The sequence below is a fragment of the Fusarium verticillioides genome, chromosome 9 (genome assembly GCF_000149555.1).
Source record: "Fusarium verticillioides 7600 chromosome 9, whole genome shotgun sequence".
NCBI classification, from domain to species: domain Eukaryota; kingdom Fungi; phylum Ascomycota; class Sordariomycetes; order Hypocreales; family Nectriaceae; genus Fusarium; species Fusarium verticillioides.
This window is the reverse complement of record NC_031683.1, coordinates 1956646-1979257: the sequence shown is the minus strand read 5'-3', so window position 1 is coordinate 1979257 and position 22612 is coordinate 1956646. Positions and strand designations below refer to the sequence as shown.

The 22612-nt window shown below is 48.2% G+C and overlaps 6 protein-coding genes and 3 non-coding genes across 10 annotated transcripts; 5 read left to right on the top strand and 4 right to left on the bottom strand.

Annotated features, from left to right (window-relative positions):
* Positions 1-638: 638 nt before the first annotated feature.
* On the top strand, positions 639-1768 carry FVEG_10265 (hypothetical protein; the record flags this gene model as incomplete). Its single annotated transcript, XM_018899335.1, has 4 exons — positions 639-1039; positions 1093-1171; positions 1231-1313; positions 1370-1768. The coding sequence occupies exons 1-4, from the start codon at positions 707-709 to the stop codon at positions 1766-1768; spliced, it is 894 nt and encodes a 297-aa protein (XP_018757386.1). The 5' UTR covers positions 639-706.
* Positions 1769-7037: 5269 nt separating this feature from the next.
* Positions 7038-8026, top strand: FVEG_16765 (hypothetical protein; the record flags this gene model as incomplete). The annotated part of the gene is made up of 2 exons (XM_018906000.1): positions 7038-7123; positions 7217-8026. Exon 2 carries the CDS (start codon positions 7643-7645, stop codon positions 8024-8026), a length of 384 nt encoding a protein of 127 aa, XP_018757387.1. The 5' UTR covers positions 7038-7123; positions 7217-7642.
* Positions 8027-8530: 504 nt separating this feature from the next.
* FVEG_10266 (hypothetical protein) lies at positions 8531-9519 on the top strand (the record flags this gene model as incomplete). The annotated part of the gene is made up of 2 exons (XM_018899336.1): positions 8531-8997; positions 9054-9519. The coding sequence occupies 2 exons, from the start codon at positions 8531-8533 to the stop codon at positions 9517-9519; spliced, it is 933 nt and encodes a 310-aa protein (XP_018757388.1).
* Positions 9520-11511: 1992 nt separating this feature from the next.
* Positions 11512-14632, bottom strand: FVEG_10267 (acetolactate synthase I/II/III large subunit). Its single transcript, XM_018899337.1, has 5 exons — positions 14208-14632; positions 13976-14074; positions 13855-13922; positions 12116-13807; positions 11512-12064 (listed from the first exon to the last, which is right to left on the bottom strand). The coding sequence occupies exons 1-5, from the start codon at positions 14342-14344 to the stop codon at positions 12006-12008; spliced, it is 2055 nt and encodes a 684-aa protein (XP_018757389.1). The 5' UTR covers positions 14345-14632; the 3' UTR covers positions 11512-12005.
* A 2248-nt stretch (positions 14633-16880) lies between these two features.
* Positions 16881-17647, top strand: FVEG_16766 (hypothetical protein). The gene has a single exon (XM_018906001.1). The coding sequence runs from the start codon at positions 17016-17018 to the stop codon at positions 17448-17450; it is 435 nt and encodes a 144-aa protein (XP_018757390.1). The 5' UTR covers positions 16881-17015; the 3' UTR covers positions 17451-17647.
* Positions 17411-18743, bottom strand: FVEG_10268 (hypothetical protein). Of its 2 annotated transcripts, XM_018899338.1 has the most exons (3): positions 18517-18743; positions 17998-18461; positions 17411-17941 (listed from the first exon to the last, which is right to left on the bottom strand). In XM_018899338.1, exons 2-3 carry the CDS (start codon positions 18425-18427, stop codon positions 17691-17693), a joined length of 681 nt encoding a protein of 226 aa, XP_018757391.1. In that variant the 5' UTR covers positions 18428-18461; positions 18517-18743; the 3' UTR covers positions 17411-17690. The 2 variants fall into 2 exon arrangements, with proteins under 2 accessions (XP_018757391.1, XP_018757392.1); XM_018899339.1 differs by lacking the exon at positions 18517-18743 and having other exon boundaries at positions 17998-18501.
* Positions 18744-18968: 225 nt separating this feature from the next.
* On the bottom strand, positions 18969-19054 carry FVEG_16767. Its single transcript has one exon. It is a non-coding gene; the product is annotated as a tRNA-Lys (tRNA).
* Positions 19055-21164: 2110 nt separating this feature from the next.
* FVEG_16768 lies at positions 21165-21250 on the top strand. Its single transcript has one exon. It is a non-coding gene; the product is annotated as a tRNA-Lys (tRNA).
* Positions 21251-22058: 808 nt separating this feature from the next.
* Positions 22059-22183, bottom strand: FVEG_16769. The gene has a single exon. It is a non-coding gene; the product is annotated as a tRNA-Lys (tRNA).
* Positions 22184-22612: the final 429 nt, after the last annotated feature.

The following is a 22612-nucleotide window of genomic DNA, read 5'->3' as shown; positions in this document are numbered from 1 at the left end:
TTGAGTGGAGTGCTGTAGTCTATTGTGCTACGGAGGCAACTGTAGGGTACCTAGTCCGTAGTCTGAAGAAATGAAAGTGTGCAACGTTCAACAACACCAAGTGATACAGATTGAAAGGCTTCGTCAAATGCAAGGATGAAAATGATCAAGGTTTTTCTTTTTGTTTGCGCAGTCATCCTGTTCTTTCGACACATTTATGCTATCGGATTTAATTAGGTAATGTACATTCAGTCAGACTGGCTTGGAAGAGTGCAACATAATTGGAGAGTGTCGATATGAACTTTGGGTTCTGACCTATCGCAAGTAAATATAACAACCTTGCGCCAACAAGAACGCATTACTATCGACATCAACAACAAGAACAAATAAGTCTCGTCCTTCTTTACCATTTCACCTCTCACAAGGAATTTCATCGACTAGCCCCAGACCTAACCCAAGCTAAGACAAACCTCGGATCACAACCTGCGGGGTTACAAGGATTCTCCATCGTTTTATTACGAACTAAACCGCCAATGGAAGCTCCCGATCCAAAAACGAATATTCACCCCATAAACCTGGTCGATCTAGAAGAGGCTGGTCCCTCTGGAGATGAGATAAATACCCCCAATCACCGGACCTGTCCGCAATTTGGCCGGCCCATTTCCCAAAGCTCTCACTCTCAGCATTCCTTAGAAATTTCCGTCAACTCTAGCCCTTCATCACCGCTATGCGTCCCTTCGCTCTCTCTGCTGCCGTGTTTGCGGCCACCGTCCTTAGTCAAAAGAAGGGGGAGAAAACGGAATGCGCGGATGGATTGTACATGATCGCTGTCCGGGGCACTGGTGAGGACAAGGGATCTGGAAGAATCGGCGAGATCGCGGAAGATGTTAGCAAACGCGTCAATGGCTCAATCGTCAGCCCTCTTGACTATCCCGCGACTCTTGAAGACCCAGACTACTTTGATTCCGAGGGAGCCGGCGTCGAGGCCCTGTCTGAAGCCCTCAACGACTATCACAGCTCATGCCCCAACGGTAAAATTGCCGTATTTGGCTACTCTCAGGTTTGTTGACCTTGAACGATGCGATGCAAGATGCATTACTAACAAAAGGTCAGGGTGGACAAGTTGCAACCGATGTATTCTGCGGGGGGAGCGACAACAAGCCCTTGACCATGAGTCTCGTCAAAGACAGCGGTGAGTAATCAAAATCCCTGCAGGCATCTATCTATGGCAAACACAGAAACTAAACGAAGCAGTCGTTGCGATCATCGCGTTCGGCGATCCAAGCCACGTGGCAAACCTGACGTACGACAAGGGCACTAGCAAAAAGGACGGAGTGAGTGTACAACGGCAAGTTGTGGAACGAGTCTCAAATCTAACGCGTGATTACAGATCTTTGAACGTCCCAGTAACGAGACCAAGCTGTGCGAGGACAACTACAGCGACATCTTCCGCTCCTACTGTGACACGGGCGATGTGTACTGTGACACGGGTAACAACACCGAGACCCATGGCGGCTACTTTGAGAAGTATGGTAAAGAGGTGGTCGACTTTGTCGTTGAGCGGTACGAGAAGGCCTTGAAGGAGGACAGTACGTCAACGCAAACCAGCACGGCTACTGCTACTACAGAGACAAGTGGTTCCGCAACAGCTAGTGATGCTTCTACCACAGCTAGTGATGCACCATCGGCCACTACAGCTGCTCCGGGTAATGCTGCGGCGGGATTGGTACCTGGTCTTGTCTTGGCTATGATACCCCTGGCTTTGGCCGTATCCGACTTCCTTGGATAGGATCTCGTGAAGTGGAGAGGCATCTTACTGTATCCTTCGCGCAAGCATTGCTTGGATTCAATAGATTGGCCCAAAGGCTGGCTCAGACTTGAAAATTGAAACGCTATCCTCTTGAACCACAAGACGGTCATTACATTGTCTATGCTTGCTGCTTACATATACATACATACACATCTGACTCTAAGCTTGAGATCTCTGATACTTACGTAGGATGGCTCAGTAGACCCTCAGCCTAGTGTAAGTCGTTTATTCAGTCCGCCATGGCTCATTTGACACGCCAACCCCAAGTCCACTTACATGCGTCAGCCTCCAAACAGACCGACTCCAAAACCGACGGCCTGGACTGTGTCAGTATTCTTTGGATACCTCTTCATACAGATGGTGGTGCCAATAGAGTTGATACTCTTGGCCAGCAATCCAATACCTGGCTAGCGAATCAAGTCAGCACGGCTCGATCGAGTTGAGATACCTTTGCCATTCCCCCCAGGCCCCAGCCCCTGAGCTGATCTAAGACCGAGACTGAGACACGTACTTCAAACCACTAACCCGTCTAACCAACATGAGCATCCATGTCACCGGCTAGGCCAGAGACGTTTTCCATACATTGTAGGACTACGTTTCGACACACAGCGGCTCGAAATATCATTACGCCCGCAGCTGGGTGCGCCAGTAGGAGACATCAATATCCGGTCGGTCCATAGCAGCGGATTGCTGCCAACCTCTTTCTTCGTCCAATGGTACCCAGTAGACGAGATAAAGGACTTTGTAAATATACTTATCGTACTTGAGAATATCGTGAATTGCGTTGGTCTTCTTCAAGTTGAGTTCGCTGATTGTGCCTTTGAACTCGCCCAATAAGCCTCGTCTTCTTGCAAGCCGTCTAATCGGATTACTTCGGAAAATCCAGGGCTCAGTGCTCTTTGATACTGACGTGGCCTCGGGGGCTAGATTTGCTCTGATAGGGTTGGATAATGGGGGGTTCGTTATTCATGGTAGATGTCCCGGGACTGGCTCATTTGATCTATGAAAGTCAGCGAACCAGATCAAAAGGCACAGCCGCACCCTGCAGTTCGCTGGAGAAGATGTGATGGTTGGTCAAGCATTTTGTGTATCTATGATCTCTTTGATGTTACGAGGCAGGTTACTTCACACACAAAGCTTTGGTAACGAGGAGCAGAGTGACTTGTCGTGGGACAGCTATCCAAGCTCGACTTACAAAGCAACACGGCTCCCGACTAGATTCGCCAAACAAAGGACTCGCCATGGTCTCCAAACTATACAAATAGAAGGACCATCACTAAGATGATATGATCAGAGTCGTTCAGCGGCGGCCGGCAAGTTGCTAGTAGTCGTTTGATACACCAAAAGAGGAGAACAAGGGGTCCCTTAGGTCGTGACCTTCGAAATGCACACTAGGGGGCTTGTTGGTGTAGCAGTTTTCGAACTTGGGAGGTCAAGGCGATCTGACTTATTTAAGTTTGATATGCGAATATGCTCGAGATAGAAGGCGGACGTTGGGTCGATAGTTGGGGGGTAAGCAGGAATCTATGGATGGATATGATTAGCTTTCCAACGTTTAGGTATTGAACTCAAAGGAACTATCAGGGCGTCTGGCACTCCACTACTTACCCCGAAATCTACGTCAATGCTGGGTCGTGTTGCTTGCTCCTGAGTACCTGACGTTGAAGGTCTACCGTCCAGTTTGACTGTCGATTACCGACTGGAAGATGGAATAGTGGTAAAGCATATACTCTCAACTATTCGCTCGCAAGGCCGATCTCCTCATGTACCTTGAAGCCTTAGTAGGTAGCAGGTAACCACGTCGATTCTTCTGGCAGCCCCAAGCTCTATGCGCTCCTTTCTAGGATCGAGCCCAGGATACGCACCAAGATCACCCTTCCCAAAGGGTACAAGTAAAAGCCGACATCGTTTCTCGTTCGTGCCCACCGGCGCGCTGTCTTGGAAGCTTCCAGGTTGACCTTGGAGTTGCGTCGTTGTCCTTCGGTTGGGACTTCTGGGCCAGGACAGATTTCGCTTCAGGGGGAGGGGTCCTCGGAAATAGCTTCCATATGGTGAACCTCTTCTGACTCATTATGGTGTCTCTTATTTGCTCTCCAGGGCTCGTTTCGTGACTGCACAGTCAAGGGAGCTTTCGCAATCGTGCTTCGAGGCTTGGAACGGTTGAGGTGAAGCGCGGGTTTCAGGGAGGGACTATGGTGCAAGATGGCTGACGATCTGTACCTTATATGCGGTGAGCCGTTATGATAGAAAGCAGTTCTGGGAGGTAGATGTTCTTCGGGCCAGGCTCAGGATTGGCCTTTGTGGTACTGAGGGTTGACCTCTGGGTATCTAGACAACATAAAGATCCGTGACTGTTTCACAGGCCTCTGGTTCTGCGAGCATACATAAGGCACCCAGAGCGCCATACTAGCGTGTAATTGGCTGTTCTAGCTGTAGGGCATGTTTTCCTTAGTGGGAAAATTTAAAGACAGGTCGCAAGCAAGCAACAAAAGACCAAACAAGGGATGCACGAGACCATGCAAACTGGAGAGGTGGATCTAGAAGTTACTTGCCAGTATTCAATGAATATTTAGAGTCTTAAAAACAAGATGTATCATGGTTTATGTGCAAAAAAAGGGTATCAAACGAAAAACAAAGGAGTGACGGCGGCACCTGGGGAGGGTGATACACCTGATCAAGAGGTCCACGAGTTCAGTGGTTAATCCCCTGAACCCCAAAGGCTGTAGTGCTTCCTGTGCTGCCCTCCTTTCCGGGTTTCCATCCTATAAAAGCCCACCCGCCATTCTTCCCCTCTCCTCTTTTCTTCTTCCTCACAACAAACACCACAAACTGCCATGCCCCTTTTCTATCCCAACAAGCCTTTCATCCATCAACAAGGCCTGGCCGTCCAGTATCGGGCTTTCACAAACCATCAAACAACCAGCAAATTTAAGCCTGATGCTGGGCGGCCCCCCAAACTGTGCACCGATGGCGGCAACACAGGTAAAGTCACCCCTTCTGATCTTCTTTGATCCTGACGTGAACACTCTGACTCCTCAACAGCCACCACCAACATTTCAAGTGGCCATCGGTGCACTCGGCTCGTCCATGCGGGCAATCCGGTGAGTTCTTGATCTTGTGCTTTATGCTGCCAGCCTGGCTGACTTCTCCAGCATGGACGAAACCAATGAAGCGTGGCTTTTTTGGTTTTGGGGACAAAGCTGAATATTCATGGCCGGCGGGCAGGGTGCCAGCAATCATCATTACGCCTACTGGATGTCCTGCCCACCGCTCGAAGCCCAAAGGAGGCCCAAGGTAAGAACCATCTCATATACATCGTTTCACATGGCTAACGGTGTCTCTGGGATAGTCGCCGGGACACGCACATAGGGGAAGGTCTCAAGTTCTCTTTCACTTCGGTTGTCCATCATGGCGAATCATTATCGTGTGCAAATCATTCTTCTCGTCAACGCTCCAAGCCCTGGAAGCCCACCTTGTATCGTATCACCACACAGAACTCACCCCAAGACTGTCACCAATGCAGCAGAATACACTGGCCGAGCGTTATCAGCACATCATTACAACTTCATGATAACTATTAATCCTCTTCTTTGTCTTGATCTTCAGATTGACTTGGAATAAGAGTGTTATTTTGAGTTGATAGTACCCACAGCTGATGGCTCACACCACGCGCCTCACACACGTCTTGATCTTATATCTCTTCGCCCAAGGTATTATGTATACCCTCCAACTCTCAGGGGTAACGTGCCCTCAGCTAACACATTGATAGATAATGCGAGACAACGCTCGTAATGAGTTCCCACTGCCTGATACATCAAACTCAATAGCACTTCGAGAATCCACTTCAGGATGGACACAGACCCTGGCAATAGGAGCAGCTGCAAGTCACAGGAGATGCCTTTCGGCAGTCAACGTGTCGACTTCAACGCATCCCAGCACTTCAATGCACATTTAGGTGGCACACTCCTTCCAAATATCTCCAAAAGGAAATCGTCAACCTTCGCGAAGCGAGTCTCGCCACCGCTCTCTGACTTGTCTCATTGCCCACTCTCCCATCCAGCCGTGCCCGGGAAACTTGCCAAGGATCCTCTCGAACCATACAGCTGTTAAGATTGTCTTTTAGAGTCTCACCGGCCTCAATACCCATTCCTTTCTCTCCTTGCCACTGTCTCTGATGAGCTTCTACCTCAACACTGGGATCAAAAGTTTATGACGTCTCAACGAGACATATCAAGCCAACACACTGAAAACTCCAGTTAACGTCCCCAACAGATGGATCCGAAAGATATTTGCCGCACTCCTATCTGCTTTTCTTTACGTTTGTTTTGGAATATATTATCTCGGCTTGCAATTCCCTTTACAGCTGCCTCGCTCTCTTCCAGCCAACCACAACAAGTCAAGTCCAGTCTGCCTACTTGCAATTATAGGATCACCAGCGACTATCGTGGCTGTACCCAGAGAGTCTTGGTTGGCCCTCGCTACGCATGTCTTCAAGTATGATGCATAGCGTTTTGTGTTTTGAGGAGAATTACGAGTGGGGGACTGAGGAAATCGTGGAGGTATGGCGTTATGTCTGAAGGATATTTTATGTCGGCTTATGTCAATTTGAGATGGGAATACTCAGACATGGAGGCAACAAGTTTACCAGTGAATCATGTCTTTAGCTACAGTCTTTGAACGATACGTAGTTGGATTCAGGGGGAGACTGGGGGAGGAAAGAAAACTCGGTACCTCGATCGCAAATGACAAAAAGACTAGGGTAACTTAGCATAAGTTTGTTGAGTATACCTTATGCTCAGTTTATTTTGACACCACATTGAAAGGCTCTACGTTTTCTTGCTCTCCGAGGGAAGAATAGCCTGTCCTTTACTCTGTCACCCTCTACAATGAATCAAATGTCAGATGTGAGCTACACGTCCACAGTTCTTCCTTCGATGACTGTCTTGTTGCACTTTGTCGACTATGTTTGGATTATCAATGCACATCGGTTAACCATGGTATGATTTACGTGACATGTCTGTCCTGCCGCTGCCAAGACCAGTCACGGGTCAGCACATACCATCAATTGCCGCAGTTCAGGGCAATTTCTGTTGAGATTGACTTTTTGAGCATGTCAATACTTGGCAACAAACTAACCATAGTCGAACTTGTGTTATGAAGCATACTCGCCTATATGAAGGCAATCGGAAGTCCACTTGTATGCTAGGCGCTCCCTGGTGGCCTGTGGCAGCTCAGCTCATCCCACCAAGTCTTCGACCTAGATTGTGTACACTACAACAAATTATGCCTCTCTATCAACCGGCCTTTCTGCGGCATAGCCAGCGCGTCTCTGAGGTTTGTATTGAGGTCATCGTGACTGCTGCTCCTGGTGCAATGGAGCGCTTTGTCTTGAACTTTTCCACAGTTTCATCAGCTAATATTTTCCAGTACACGACAGACACAAGATATCAGACTCACGCGTATAAAATTTATAAGCCCAAGCTCCTCTCGTCAAACTAGATCTTGCGATTACCTTTCTCAAATCATTTCAATGCGACACTCCGACTGCAAAGCTGTAGTCGAAACGTTGTCTCACTCGGTCCAACGAGGCATTTCCCATGTACTGCGCGCCTCATACAAGAAGGGTTTCCCATCGAAGATCCTCGCTTTACCTGGGAGTGTCCGACAGAGAGCCTTCTCTATTCCATAAACCTCTCTGCCGGATGGTCCAGACAGCTGCTCTTGCACGACAACTCCAAGTCAGGCCTCCCTATCCTCGCCGATACTGAGCTTGAAGGCAAATGTGGAATCGAATCATCAGGCAGGGTGATCCCACGGCGCAGGAACGCAGTGAAGGACCAACACTGCTTCGGCATGCAAGTCGGCCAAGGCGCAGGCCGACATATCGAAAGACTTGAACGGAGGCGCCCCTACAACAGTGAGGTCCAAAACGTCGGAGAATCAAGATACGGCTGGAAGCTTGTACGGCTGGATCACGGAGCCGAAGAGCCTAATAACGGAAACCCCAGCGATGAACCAGATCAGGGAAATAAAATTACAAACAACGGTCACGAGGTTGTGGCTGTGTGGACTGGGAGCGGTGATTGGAAAAGTATGCACAATACTGGGCCTTTCCAACTTATTGGTAGTGGTGCCACGCGTGAACTGGGGATGCAGTGGAAGACTATGTCGCTTGTGAGTTGTCTGTGCTTCTGGAAGAAGACAATGCGTGATAGTACTAACATTACTTTCAACTAATCGTGCTGGAAAAGCGAAGATATTGATCTATTGAGGAGTTCCGGTGTAAACTCTGGCTGAGAGCTTATTCCGGCAGAGAGAACCTAGTTACCATCAACAGTTAATAAATCATGATATTGTTCAATCAACACAAAATTCGTATATTTTATCGAAATTGGAACCCTCCACAGATTATCCTAGGGTCTCGGCCTCTCATTCATGCAAGGGTATGCATGCTGTGCCTTACACCAAGCTCAGACGGGAACTGGCCGGGTCTTGAGGTCACAAAGAGCACTGTAAAAAGTCTTGGTAGCAAAAATGATGTGCTACGCAATGCCTAAGCCTCAAAATCATACCAGCTGTCTGGAAGTTCGTCCCGTTTACCCGTAGGCGAGGAGACAGCCGATAGTTCCCCAGCTATGTTCATGATCAACTTGTATATAAACTCTGGGATATCACCAAGACATGAAACATCATCAATCATAACTACACATTATTCAACTACCAGATAATTCTTCAGCCAGCATGCCTACTGCTACCGAATACTTTGGCATAACTGTCAGCAACATTGGTCCTCTCACTACGACTTACATGCCTCCTCCGGAATGCACCAGGGCAACAACCGATCATCTCGTCTATGCCCTCGAGAGCTCCTTGGGAGTTGGATTTGGTTCTCCTGACTGTCAGATTGACCCTTATGGAAAATGTTATCCCTCTGGCGCCGTCATGGATTCCATCATCAAAGAGTACAGTAACCCAAAGTCTGCTGGACAAGGTTTTCAACCGTTTCACTCTCCTGGGATTCACTGTCCCGAAGGTTGGACTACCGCTGGGTTACTTGCACACAGTGATAAGACTGGCTCCGCGTATAGGAGTGGTGTATTTACCTCCACGAAGAGCGTAAACTCATCGCTACCCCAGCAGATGGGCTCTGATGAATGGTGGCTCAAAGTCTTGGAGCCTTCCGAGACCCTTGCGTGGTGCTGCCCAAGGTAAGTAGACCTCTCAGACAGTCTATTCTACCGTACACTAACTCCATCGCTGGCAGCGGCTGGGCTTCTCTCCCCTATGGGTATTGCAGGTCCTCTATTGCCCCTGCTCTTTCAGCCGGCTACAGCAGCGCTTGTTATCAGGGAATCGCCGAGACCGCGGGCGTTGTCACCGTCAACACAGTCGAGGGTGAACCTGTTTCTGATACAGATGGGATTATCTCTTTCCTCCCCGACAAAACTTGGACCACGGAGACGGTTGCGTTGACTGAATATTGGAGTGATCCTAGTTTGGTTGCATCAATGGTTATTGCTAGACAGTTTCCTGTGGTTGAGATGATCTACAAAGCTGAAGATGTCAAGGCTGCGAAGAATGGGTCCAAGGATGACGAAGATGATAAGGATGGGAAGGCTAAGGACGATGGTAATGCTGCTTCGGCTCTTTCAAGGGTCGGAGGGGTTGCCTCCGGGGTTGCTTTGATAGTCGGGTTGCTGACCGGAGCCGGTCTGTTGATGCCTTGGTGAGGTGGATGTCATGCTGGGGGGGGGGGGGGGGCTGTTTTGTAGTTTGAGCTCAGTATAGGTGTTGATAGGATGGTGTCTTGAGGAAGTTTCTCACTTTGAGGAGGTAGTCAATCTGCTGCTTACGTATCACGTACCAAATTGAACAATATGTTTTCTTCAGACTCGTGTCAGTCGGTATGTGCGAGTTACTGTTTGGCATACGAACGCACGAAGGCCCCAGGGATACATAGCACCAACCCACATTATCGGCAGTCAATTTTTGGATATGATAGATCTATACTTGTATCGTCATCTGAGTCTTTTGGTGGGCTCAGATACAGAGTATGAAGTTACAATGTAAGCTTGAGGAGGCAACTGGTGATAACACTGTGCAGAGGAACCCACGGGCATGCGTGCGTAGTCTGCAAGTGAAGCTCTTCAGACTACCTTAATTCCATGGAGAAAACATCCCTAACGTTGTATCAGTGATGATGACCTTTTCACCTGAGTAGTCCATGGGGTCCGTCTCAGCGGCATTCCCCTTTGATGCCAATTGGTATTGCAGAGACACTCGAGCTGCTTGTGTCGGCTTGTCTATTCATGCGTCTTTCGACCATTTCTTAGTTACAGCAATGTCCGTCTTTGCATTCAGCGTCATTATTTCTTGTTCAGCACATTCTTGTAACGCCAGCGTTCTCATGTATCTGCCCTTCATGTATCCCCTTGAGACTCAGATTGTTGACTTTAGTCGATGATCATCACCGTCTCACATGCCCTTGGTCAACGGACAGTCCATTTAATGGCTGAAACTGTACCCTTACAAGGGCTAGAGCAAGTCAGGTTGCCCAGTCGTCATAGCCCCTACTTTAAACTTACCGGGGGCTTCTATGTCGACACCATAGTGACTGGCTAAATAGCCTGCTCATTTCGTGGCATTGGGTTCGCGGCTCGCCCACTGGGCTTGGCTCAGCTGAGACATTTTCCCCGAGATCCCACTGTGAAGTCTACTTCAGTCGTGAAGGTTAACCCCAATATGTGCCGCCATCTCCAGGCTCAGTTAATGTCCAAATGTGTTTAGTGAAGCTCCATTGAAGACTGTTAATCATTGCCTTGTAGTAAATATCCCCCCAGTGCCAGTTTGGTATCCCTCTTGAATCTGTTGCGTGAAATTTTGATGAGTGAGGTGCTTTCAGTACAGACTTGTGAACTGGGAACTTACACTGCTCATCCAACCTCCTGGTCTATAATCCTGTTGATTGGTGGTTGTCAGCCTCACTGCAATATTACTCTAATGTCGCCCACAGTCGCTTGAGTAATAGAGTAGACTCCAGTCCCTGTGCTGCTTATCTGGTGACATGAGGTGCCCGACTCTGATTGAAGTTCATCACTAATAAGTTGAATGATTCTCCCATCATATCTCGTGGGCGCTACAGCATTGTTCACCTCAATTGATAGGGCGCAAAAGACCTGTCATGGCGCTGTCATATCTCGGCTATCGAACATCTTGGTACTTACTCATGACAGTCTGTATGTGGTAAGCCATCATTCGGAACGCCAGAGTAACTATCATTCACCCATTTGACCATTCTCGCACGTAAGAGGACAAGACAGTTGCTCGTCTAAATAATGGCAATGAAGCTGCCGTGCTGAGTGGTCGGTGCCGTTAACTTCCACGCTGGGCTTGGATTGGGACGAGCAACACATTACAATATGTTGGCATGCGACATCTCTTATACATGCATCCATTATCGGGCATTCAACTTACAGTTCCATATATTTCTTTATCTATTTCAGATGCGATTGGGGTGGGATCCCAAGGTCATAATAGGTTATGCTCCACAACAAGGCTTCAGGAGAAAAGGCCTGCTCTTTGCCACATCCGTCAACCTTAACCTCCCTAGGGAAGGAAAGAAAACACAGGACCTTGATCCTAGAAGACAAAAAGGCTTAGGCAATATAGCCTAAGATTAAGATAACGTTTGATGAGTTTATCCTGACCACGCATATTAAGGTTCGCTGTTTTCTTGATCCCCGCGGCCTCCGTAATGGGAGGCGAGTATCGTTTTCTTCAAGCTGTCAAACGATACCTCGATTGCTGGCCGTCAGCAAAGACTCGCACATTCAACAAAGTGCACAGGGTACAAGGTGCAGTAGCTCATGTATTCATCACAACAGCATTCATTATGTGGTGGTATATAAAGACGCCCTCGGCGTAACTCGTCATCCTCAATTTTTTCACGCGTCCTCGCGCGCATCATGTGCATACTTGATCCTACACACGAACAAGTCCCTCCTCCCACACTCAATGCAATCCAGCCCTCCAGCTTTTTTGTTGGTCTCTCATGCGCTGATCATCGTAGACCCCAAAAGGTACTTTTGCCCGCCGGCAAAACCCAGTAAACATAAAACTCCGCAAGTAGATGGAATCAAGAAAGTTAAGAAAAAGGACACGATGGAATAGATGGTATCAGATTGGTTGCGGTTCGTGGTTACGCTGGGGTTCAAGCTTAGCCGTGCAGACCGCAGGTACGCTCTCTCATCAGCTCACGTCTCTTCTTGTCCTTAGCTAAAATAGGGGTCAGCATTTGCTTGTATTCTGTGAGAGTGTGTAACTTACCTCCGTCAAAGACGAGGAACTCATGTAGACCGGAACCGACAGGCACCATGGGCAGGACAGGGACCTTCTTGTCGGTGACGACCTCCAGCAGAGCAGGGCCGTCGGTGTTGATGAGCCACTTCAGGGCATCAACAACGTCCTCAGGTTTCGAGACACGTCGGTTTTGGACGCGCATGGCCTCGGCGAGCTTGATGAAGTCGGGGTTGCTCTGGTGAGTGTGGGCATATCGATCCTCGTAGAAGATGTTCTGCCACTGTGTGACCATACCCTGCTCCTCGTTGTTAAGAACAATGACCTTGACACCAATGTTGAACTGGGCAGCAGTGGAAAGCTCAGTCAGGGTCATGTTGAAGGAAGCGTCACCGTCGATGTCAATAACAAGAGCATCAGGCTGGGCAACCTTGGCACCAATGGCAGCAGGTAGACCGTAGCCCATGGTACCAAGACCACCAGAGGTGATCATGGATCTGGGGTGTCTCCATCGGAAGTGCTGGGCAGTCCACATTTGATGTTGACCGACACCAGTGGCGATATAAGTCTGGTCCTTGCGGTCCGCAACGAGGTTGCTGAGCTCCTCAATCAGAGTCTGGGGCTTGATGAGACCAGAGCGCTCAGCACGCTCGTAGTCGGTCAGGGGCCACTTCTTCTTCCACTCGTTGATCTTGTTGAACCACTCCTTGCGGTCGTCCATGGTCTTGGACTCAATCAGAGGCAGAAGCTCCTTCAGATTGGTGGCGACATCACCCTCGATGGCCTCAGTTGCTTGAACAACCTTGTTGATGTTCTTGGGCATGATCTCAAAGTGGACGATACCGCCACGGCCCTCAGCAGCAGCGGCCTTGGCACCAGGGGCGAACTTGGCAATGCTCAGAGTAACACGGTCGTCGAATCGGGCACCGAGAGCGATGATAAGATCGGCCTCCTGCATGGCCATGTTGGCGTAAGCAGAACCGTGCATACCAAGCATGTGCAGGGACTTCTCGTCGAGTTCGTCGTAGGCACCTAGACCCTGGAGAGTAGTGGTAACGGGGATGGAGGACTTGTCAGCGAGCTCCTTGAGGATCTCGGGACCACCCTCGGAAAGGATGATACCCTGACCAGCATAGATGATGGGCTTCTTGGCCTTGTTGACGAGGTTGCCGACGCGCTGGAGGGCACCCTCGAGCTGCTTCTTGGTCACATCCATAGCAGCGCGGGAAGCGGCGCTAGGCAGAGAAGGCAGAGCAGTCTCAGTAGGGATAGCTCTCCGTAGGACACCGGCAGTGACATCCTTGGGAAGATCGACGAGGACGGGACCGGGGCGGCCGCTGGTAGCGATCTCGAAAGCTTCGTTGATGCGTCGAGGAAGTTCGGCAACGTTCTTGACCATGACATTCCACTTGGTGCATGCACGGGAGATACCGACAACATCGGCCTCTTGGAAAGCATCACTACCAATGGCAGTTGTCACGACCTGACCGGTGAAGACAACCATGGGGGTACCGTCAGACAGAGCATCCTGCATAGGTGTGATGACATTTGTAGCACCGGGACCGGATGTGACGAGAACGACACCGGGCTTGCCAGAAGCTCGGGCATAACCCTCAGCCATGTGGCCAGCACCTTGCTCGTGGCGAGGGAGGATAAAATCGAAGTGCTTTGAGTTGTAGATGGCATCGAAAACGGGGAGAATGGCACCGCCAGGGTATCCAACTATATTGAATCAGCATCGTCTGCGGTATGTAATACGGTGAACGTACAGATGTGTTTCACACCATGTCGGAGCATCATCTCGTGGAAGATTTCACCACCAGTCTTTCCAATGAAACTGCCAATCGTTTGTCAGAATAGGTCATCACATTGAGTTTGCAGGTGACATACGACTCATCCATGTCGTTTTTCCGGGGGTTGACCAGAGGCTGGACATTGCTCTGGTTCTTCTCGACATTGAATCCTGGGCTGGGGATATCGCGTGCAGGTCTACAATCGTATATATTAGCATTTGTTGTCTCCAACTACTTTTTGCAAAGCGCGCGTGGGAATTTTGCCCCCATGTCAGGTACCAGACGCGGGGCAACGCACAACCGCCACCAGAACAAAAGTGACAACTTACGCAGCAGCAGTAGATTGATTCCTGGAACTGGCGACCTTCTTTGAAGTGTGAACGGAGGCAACGGCTGATGTGGTGGTGAAGGATCGGGCATTGGCGACGGCCCGGATGGCCTTTGCGGCCTGGCGAGTTCGGAGCATTGTGGAGGTGAAGAGCTCGGTGAGAGGAAGAGCAATTAGAGAGGAGCCACGAGGCTCGAGAAGCGCAAGAGGTTTGGAGATCAAGAGTCGATGATCAATTGGAAACCTGGAGGGGAGGGGCAGGGGAGAAAAGTGATCGCGAGAGTGTTTGGAGGCGAGAAGAGAAAAAAGTGTTTTGAGTTTCGCCCGCTAAAAAAGGCCAGGCAAACGAGGGCGAGCCCGGGGGAAAATATCACAGCGAGCACCTCAGCGATTGTTCATCCATCCATCGGAGGGCCGGTCGCCGGGGTGGGGCCCAAGGTCAAGTGTGGGGTTGAGGATAGGTGACTCCTCTGGGTGTTGTCAAAAAGATGGAGGACGTAAAGCTCCAAGTTTGTGTGCAATGTCCATTCCCGCGTCGGGCATATTTTGTCACCCCGACTCTCCCCCAGCCCAATCGAGGTGGAAATACGGTTACAGGGGCACCGCAGTTGTCCAGACCTGATGGTGGCCTGCTAGGCCAATCATGGTCTAGATGAATGGCCGATATCGCCACCTACCCAGGCCCTCAGATTGGCTGGATTGGCTGCGAGAACGGCCTAGCAGGGCCTCTAGCAGCGTTAGCTGGACCAAGGGAACGCAAAATCGACTCAGTTTTGTACTCTGGCAGTTGTTTCTGGCGTTGTATCTACCCTTTCTCAGACCATGGATGTACATTTGCCGACGTTGGAGGACATTGACTCATTGCAACGGGAACAATCTACTTGTCACTATCTCCATCTCTGTAAGGCGTATGTGACATTGGTGCTCTGACGTCGGGGAAGATGTCGACTAAGCGGGGGAACTTGGTCCTGCAGCTCCCTTAATCCTCCACTACCCTTTCTGCCCTAGCTTGAGATGGATCTGTGCATTCGGGGCCATTTTGATCCCCGATTTTTTATTTTTGCCTCTTGTTTCTGGCATGAAGGGATTCACAGAATTGTTCCTGAGTAAAAAAGTATTTACAGTCTAACTTGCTTGTCTCTCAAAGGCTCTTGCGAAACCTCAGCTCAATCAATTATAATATTATCAACGCCGTGAATTGTTCCTGATGGTGGCTTTGGCTTCATTTCGGATCTTGGCCGCTGCCATGTGAAGATGGCCCTCGACATCCATCTCTTGGTCCTGTTTTCGGCGATGGCGAGGTCCATATTTTACAGCTTCCCCACAAACTCCAACCTCTTGATCTTGAGTGAGGCTCACGGGCATATATCGTCAATCCCACTTTATTAACATCTCTACAACCTTTTTCGTTTCCCGCGTTTGGTTTCGGAATGCAGCTTGCGGATGTCAGAAGGAACCCTCGGTAGTCGGATATGCCAACGATAACCTAAGGTAGGAAAGTAAAACTCAGACCTCGACCTTGATCCTAAGTCACAAAAAGACTTAGGTAACTTAATATAAGTTTAGGATAAGTTTAGGATAAGCTTAGTATAGACTTAGAATACCCGGTGTTTTCTTGCTCCATGAGGCCAGGACAAGACAGCAGTCCATAGAGCCTCAGGCGACTAATACTCGTAAAATACCAATATTGACTTGCTAATCCGTTCTCTTAGAGATATGTAACTCCGCTACAACTGTATGAAGAGTTGGTGCTGGATTCCTCTTTTTTTCAGACACCCGACTCTTGGTGATACCCCTTGCCATGAAATTAATTCTACGCAAGCCTTTCCCATATTAGACGACTTCAACCGAAAGGAGCAAAACGTAGAACAGTCCATTCGAAGGGAGACTTCTTCTTTTGCTCTTGGTCCGGCACTGAAGAATTTGATCTGGTACTTCTGTTAGCTTGGCCAGAATCAACTGAGCGAACTCCCATAACAATCAAAGCTCAAGAAGACTTTTAGTCTATTTCTTTCCTCTTCTTCTTGCGACTCAAGCTATCTCGCACTTGAGAGAGCTATCTCTTTGCCAAGACAGAATCGGGAGTTGCCGCGTCTCGAGAAGCCGGTAGCCGGCTTTAAGGTCGTGTAAAAGGCGTGAAGCAAATCTCAGGGATATGCAACTACCTACGTTTCTAGTTTACAACCACTATGCAGCTGAATCATTGGCTCATTTGTTTAACTTTACGGCTAGATTACTTACGCCACCATCTGATAGTCCCAAGCCTTGTCTGAGAGCTTATCATTCTGTCAAAATCGATAGCTCGCCCATTCACAGCATCCAGTAACTTATCTGTAAGAACAGTAACATCTACGGGCAAAGATAACATTTATCAAGCCAAGAAAACTATATCGCAACCCTAATCATTAGCTAATGCAAGATTTGATCACCTAGGTCAGTTCCGAGTCTAGTGCATATGTCACAACAACTTAGTTGATGTTTATTGGTGCGAGCCCCTCAATGATGTGGCTCTTCTATCATTATCACATATAATTCTGGAGACTTTCGGCAGACAAGTCGTGTATGTTTCCCCTTTAGGGTTGTCGGGCCGTCAAGTTTTCCTATTTGCGTCAGATAGTGTATATAAGGCGTCGTCGACCCTGTCACAAGTTTGAGAGGAATTGTTGGGGCTAGTATCAGACATAAACTATAAGAAGTTGACTCCCCATCGATATTCTTGAACCTTTCTGTCTACCATACTATTTGAATAGTCTTATCCGATCACTGCTTCTTCCGTTTCCGTCAACATCCGATTGCTGCTATCATTGACATGTCTCCCTATAAGCCGCTGATCGTCGACGTTGGTGCCCTGTCGCAAAATATTCCATCTTCATTTATCGAAAAGGAGCGAGGAAACGCAACTTGGCACACTCTATTGTCTTCGCCAGGAACAAAAACGACCTCACTTACTGCGGGCATCGCGACATGTCCTCCTCAAGGAACTCTAGCACTGCATCGCCACAAGCAAGCAGAACTATACTACATTCTATCTGGATCCGGAGAAGTTGAAGTTGAAGGAAAACGATACCCAGTTTCCAAGAACAACCTTGTTTGGATACCAGGAGATGCAGAGCACGGTGTGTTCTGCACCGAGAACGAAATCAGCTGGCTTTATGTTTTCCCCGAGGACAGCTTTGATAATATTGTGTATCGATTCACTAGCGAGGTGAAGGATCTTGCTGGAAAGATCAAGTCCAAGTTATAAGAGCATGGAGACATGGAGTTGGGTCTGCTAGTATCAAGCCATGTATGCATAAGATGCATTATCCAGTGGGTGCCAAGCATAGACGTGCATTAGTTTGTAGATATAGCAATATCAATCTCAGCTAGTCCCCGCTACACCAACTAATACAGCGAACCATCGAACGTCTCTTGGCTTCTTTGGACAGTGGAAGTTATCGATATGTAGTTTAAAGGTGGTCCGAGATGCAGGAGTTGTTGGCCATCACTTTTCAGCTTTCTTTCTCAAGTAAAAAGTCTCGTAAAGCTTATCAATCCCGAAGTAACTCATACTCTGGCTCTTCTCCTCAAGCAGTTCGAAGCCATGCTTCAAATAGAGACCAAGAGCTCGTCGGCCCATGGCCACGATTATGACATTGATGCCTAGCTTCTTGGCTTCTTCGAGGCCTGAGTTGACAAGTAAACTTGCTAGTCCTTTTTGCTGGTGATCTGGATGGACGCAGAGGTAGTGTAATTCTACCGGACGTCAGTTTTAACCAAGTTGATGCAGCATTCTTTTTGGTGATTCTTACCCATGTCCCTTTCTTGTTTGTGCTTCTCTCTCCAGCCACCGATATGATCATCCAACTTATCGTTATCTTCGCGTGGGTTCCAATCGGTTTCCGCATGACGCCTCGCAAAAACTTCCCTCTGTTCATCGCTCACGTCTGGTGTTTGCGCTTCAAGCCAAGCGTCTTTGTGAGACTCGGGGAGGATCCACCGTGCGTATCCGACAATGTCTCCAGTTTCGAGGTGAATTATCTTTTGATGCCTCCGAACTTCTCGGTTGGTGAGCAAGTTCTTGGGGCTTCGATCTGCGATGCTTTGGATCAATGATTCTCGAGTTCTGTCAGTCCATGATAATCTCCACCATGCTTCTTCAAAGAAGGCTGAAACCTGGCTCTGCGCAATGAGTAGGCCGTCCTCCACGCGGCATGGTGACTGAAGTTGATAGCCCGACATTGCTAGAGGACTCAAATTACGTTAATGGGAGAAACTTCAGAATGATCAGTATTCAGAGGGCCACGTAGTCCGGGGAGGAATCCAAAGACCTTTTGTCTAGTCCGATCCTGCAAGCCCTTGTCGATGGCGCAAGGGTGTACAGCGTTATCTCATTGGAGTTGGCCTTTATCGAACATGCTTCTAGACCGTCAAGCCGATGCTACCATGATGTCAAGGGAAAAGAGTGTTAATTGTCGATGCACCGAGTGCCCCATCAGCTATCATCATCTGCTGAGAACTTCAGGCCAAGCAGATAGTATCTTCATTGAAGTGGCCATGTTCCCCGACTTGTTGATTTACAGCCCTCTCGCTCCTCATGGTGTCAGAAAGGTGTCAGGTGACCGGAAACAATGAGCGGGTCCAGCCGTATACTGATGTATACGCCAGACTTAATACCCTTGTAACTTTGTCAAATCACAGCGGATTGACTCCAAAATTGTCGCAATCGACTCCTCTTAACTTAATAAGTTAATTAATGACTTGAAATTGATAAAAAAAGAATCTCCCATGACGGGACTCGAACCCGTAACTTTCAGATTTCAATCAGTATTAAAAGTCTGACACGCTAACCAATTGCGTCACACGGGATATGACTGATGTGACAGTCGACGTCAGAATTTGCAACTAAGTTAGACTCGTGATCTATTGCAGTTCCCCTTTCAGTCCTTTGCAAGTCGCCCATTAAACATTAGCAGACACCAGGCTCATGAAACACTGTCTTGTATTCAGAAACAACTCATGACTGCCTCCATCGTGACCACAAGGACTTCAAAATGTGCCACATTCGTTATGGATAGCGGACAGAAAGCGGGTAGGCCACTGCCCAGCACTTAGATCAAGCAGATAAGATCTTCATCAAACAGACGATCTTTCGATTAAAATAATCCACATGCAGAATTTCTCCAATAATTGCATCCAAACTTCAATTGTAACTCTGTGGATAGGTACCTTCGGTATAAGAATGTTACATCATCCATGCGCCAACTACTCCATTCTATTATCACCATCTCAAGAATATCTGCGTAGGCCAGCAAAATAAAAGTCCACTTTGTCTATAGTTGGTTCCTTGGCTCCCATAACTTGCTCCTCGCAAGAAAATCATTGGGCTCGAAGTTGTCCCCACACGCTCGCGAGGCTGTACTCATTCTGACTTAAGAAGGAGCCAAGCTGAGGCAGGCGTTTACTCTAACATTGAAACTTGTATCTCAGTAAGTCAGAGTCCATGGAGTGTTGGGTTAAACGAACCATTGATGCTGAAAGAACATGAACAGTTCAAAAACGTTGTGTCTTAATGATGCTTTGCAGCTGCCGAGTTCCAATTCTTTGTTATGTAGCCAACTGCGTCCCAAATAACAGATGGGTAGAGTGAGGGTTGAAGGATCTTCAAAGGAGAGGCTAAGTCTGCTGCCTGAAGTCTGTATCGGGGTGAGAGATGGCGACAATTAAAGGAGAGGCGAAGCCCAAGACACCAAATCTTCGCTCCAACAAAAAAAAGGAGGCCCCGTTGCATTGCAAAGGCTTGCCTCAGCATCTATGTTTCCATAGCCTCATTTACCATCATGATGGTGATTCAACCTTTACGTATACAAGGAACGCTCTCATAGCTTGGGTCACTATGATCAATTCAATGAAGGAGCCTCCTTTCGATCCTGATATCGAGGGTATAAAGCACGGAGATCAGCAGGGCTGATTGACGAACAGAGTGGCTGTGGCTGCTGGCTACACTCTGAAGAAAGCGGACAGTGTCGGACTTGGCCTCGGGCTTTTGCTTTTCTGAAACTTTCTCTGCAGTTATCTCTCTTGATTGCCGTGGCTGGGAGAATCGACGGTGGTGAGCACGGCTATGTTGCGTTTCTCTCTATTTTGTCGTTCATTATTGCTATTTGCTATTTGCTACCTGCTTTTGCTTGCAAGACACTGGTGGACATCACCGTAAGACTTCGTGATGAAGCTGAACCTCTTTAATTCTTTACTGTCATTACCGCTCAACTCTATTATTATTTAAGCTTAGTTCAATCGTTACTAAGTCTTTATTTACCTTGGGTTGCCTTTAGGTCGAGTGTGTCAAGCCCATTTAATGTAGAGTGACTCCCGCATGTTCCTTAATGGCCATCGATTAGGCTGAGTCCCTCGAGCACTGAAAGATCGGAGTGTTCGACAAAGGGCATGGTAAGGACACTATGTCAAGAATATATCGCCCAGCGTGCATCCATGCTGCGCCGCGCCATACCACCGGGCTCAGTTTGAAGGCGAAGCGAGGAGAAGCAAGCATCAATAGAGGCCGTCTCAAGCTACATGATATGTCGTTGTCGTGACTCATGCGCAGCAGTAAATAATAGCTCGCCCCTTTTCACCAGAGTACATAGCGATTGGGTTAAATTCTGCGTTTTAGAGGGTAACCGATCGATGTCGGCTGCAGCTGTCTCAAGTCTTCAGAGGATAGCGATGGTTGATGCGCCGGCTTGCGCAAAGGCGATAGCAATTGGACCTGCCAATTCCTGTACTAGAGATGAGTTGCTTACAGGGTACTGTTAGAGATTGATTATTTAATAAATCAAGCATTCTTGGTAAAAACAATTAAACGAGTGTTATATGCAGGTAATGTAAAAAGGACTAGAGAGGAAGTTGTAACGCTTCGCGCCTGCCTCAAGTGGAAATCAAATCCAAATTATGGTGCTCCTTCCTCCAACCAGTCATATCCCGGTTGACGCAATTGGTTAGCGTGTCAGACTTTTACCAAACAGTGAAATCTGAAAGTTACGAGTTCGAGTCTCGTACCGGGAGATTTTTTGGATTTTTCTGATATTTTTGCCTTATGCTCCTTATCAAGGAGAATCGATTGCAATATTTTTCATGTCGATCCGATGCGTTTTCATAGAGTTACAAGGATGTCAAGTTTGAAGGACATATAGAGTGTGTGGGGCAACGATGGGCGCTGGATCCACTTATTATTTCAGGCCACGTGACAGCGTGTTCAGCACTCTGAGGCGCAAGAGACTGTAGATAAATAAGTTCAGGGACATGGCGACTTTCATAAAGATTTAATTTACTTAATTTGACATTCTTAAAGACTGGGAGTAGCAGATAGGGCAGTTGGCGTATTGATAAGTATCAGTTTCCTCCTTGCTAATAAACTTCCGTGGAGTTATCAATTGAGGTTCTGAGACGGTTTCGGCAAACGCCTGGAAAATTACCAGTCTGTAACTTATATCACTTGATCAAGGGGAGATATTGCCTAGAATATTGTCGCTCATGTTGCATTCACGAGGACATATTCAAGGCATCCGCAGTGCAATGCCGAACCGGCTCTCTGTTCCGGCGCCGGCGATCCACTTCGCGTCTTGTGCCGTGCCGAACCCGGCACAAAAGATCGATTTGAGATATTAAGAGCTCATTTCGTAAAATCATTCGTGTTATAGACGGTTCCTGGAGAGCCCGGGCATTTAGCGTATGCTTGGCATAGACCTTGGGGGAAAAATAGAAGGGTGCCAACTGGTGATATCACGACCAAAACAGCCCGGAGCTGGTTTCTAGCGTCAACCAACAGCCAAAAATTCCAGAACAAACAAAGTGCAAAAAACGAAATGCTTCATAGCAGCTACTGGTTTCGATCCAGTGACCTCCGGGTTATGAGCCCGGCTTGGATATGTTAGTACTCTGTTGTTGAGTCACACTGTGGAGAAGAAACATACCGCGCTTCCACTGCGCCAAGCTGCTTTGCTTGAGCTTTGTTGGTGAAAGGCCCCGTTTAGGATCAGTACATGTAGGTTTGTATCCACGTGGACCCAGTCACAAGAACAAACACAGCACGTCTCTGTGCCAGACTTTGTTATTTTTTGGGTTGCTATCCCGTATGTCATGTCGCTAGCAGACTGTCAAACGTTCTGTCTGTCTCTACATCGTGATCGACATTGCATGGATGATCTCTTGCCTTGAAGTTCCCATCCACAGCATCCTTCGACGACGACGACGACGACTGTGTAACTCGATCACCAATTCCCCAAAATGATTCCATTTGACTTGTAACTCTGTTGTCACTTTTTTTTTTTTTGAAGTCTTGAACCTACTATCACTCAAGTTTGGCTCCTCACGCTTTGGATGGTTAACGGCGCACTGCGAATGCCATTCACCATGATCTCCTTTACG

Coding starts and splice junctions, on each gene's coding strand:
- FVEG_16766 (XM_018906001.1), top strand. CDS start 17,016: ATGTCTCCCTATAAGCCGCTGATCGTCGACGTTGGTGCCCTGTCGCAA.
- FVEG_10267 (XM_018899337.1), bottom strand. CDS start 14,344: ATGCTCCGAACTCGCCAGGCCGCAAAGGCCATCCGGGCCGTCGCCAAT. Junction 13,923..13,975: donor AAAAACGACATGGATGAGTC/GTATGTCACCTG, acceptor AACGATTGGCAG/TTTCATTGGAAAGACTGGTG. Junction 13,808..13,854: donor ACATGGTGTGAAACACATCT/GTACGTTCACCG, acceptor GATTCAATATAG/TTGGATACCCTGGCGGTGCC.
- FVEG_10268 (XM_018899338.1), bottom strand. CDS start 18,427: ATGTCGGGCTATCAACTTCAGTCACCATGCCGCGTGGAGGACGGCCTA. Junction 17,942..17,997: donor CAAACAAGAAAGGGACATGG/GTAAGAATCACC, acceptor GACGTCCGGTAG/AATTACACTACCTCTGCGTC.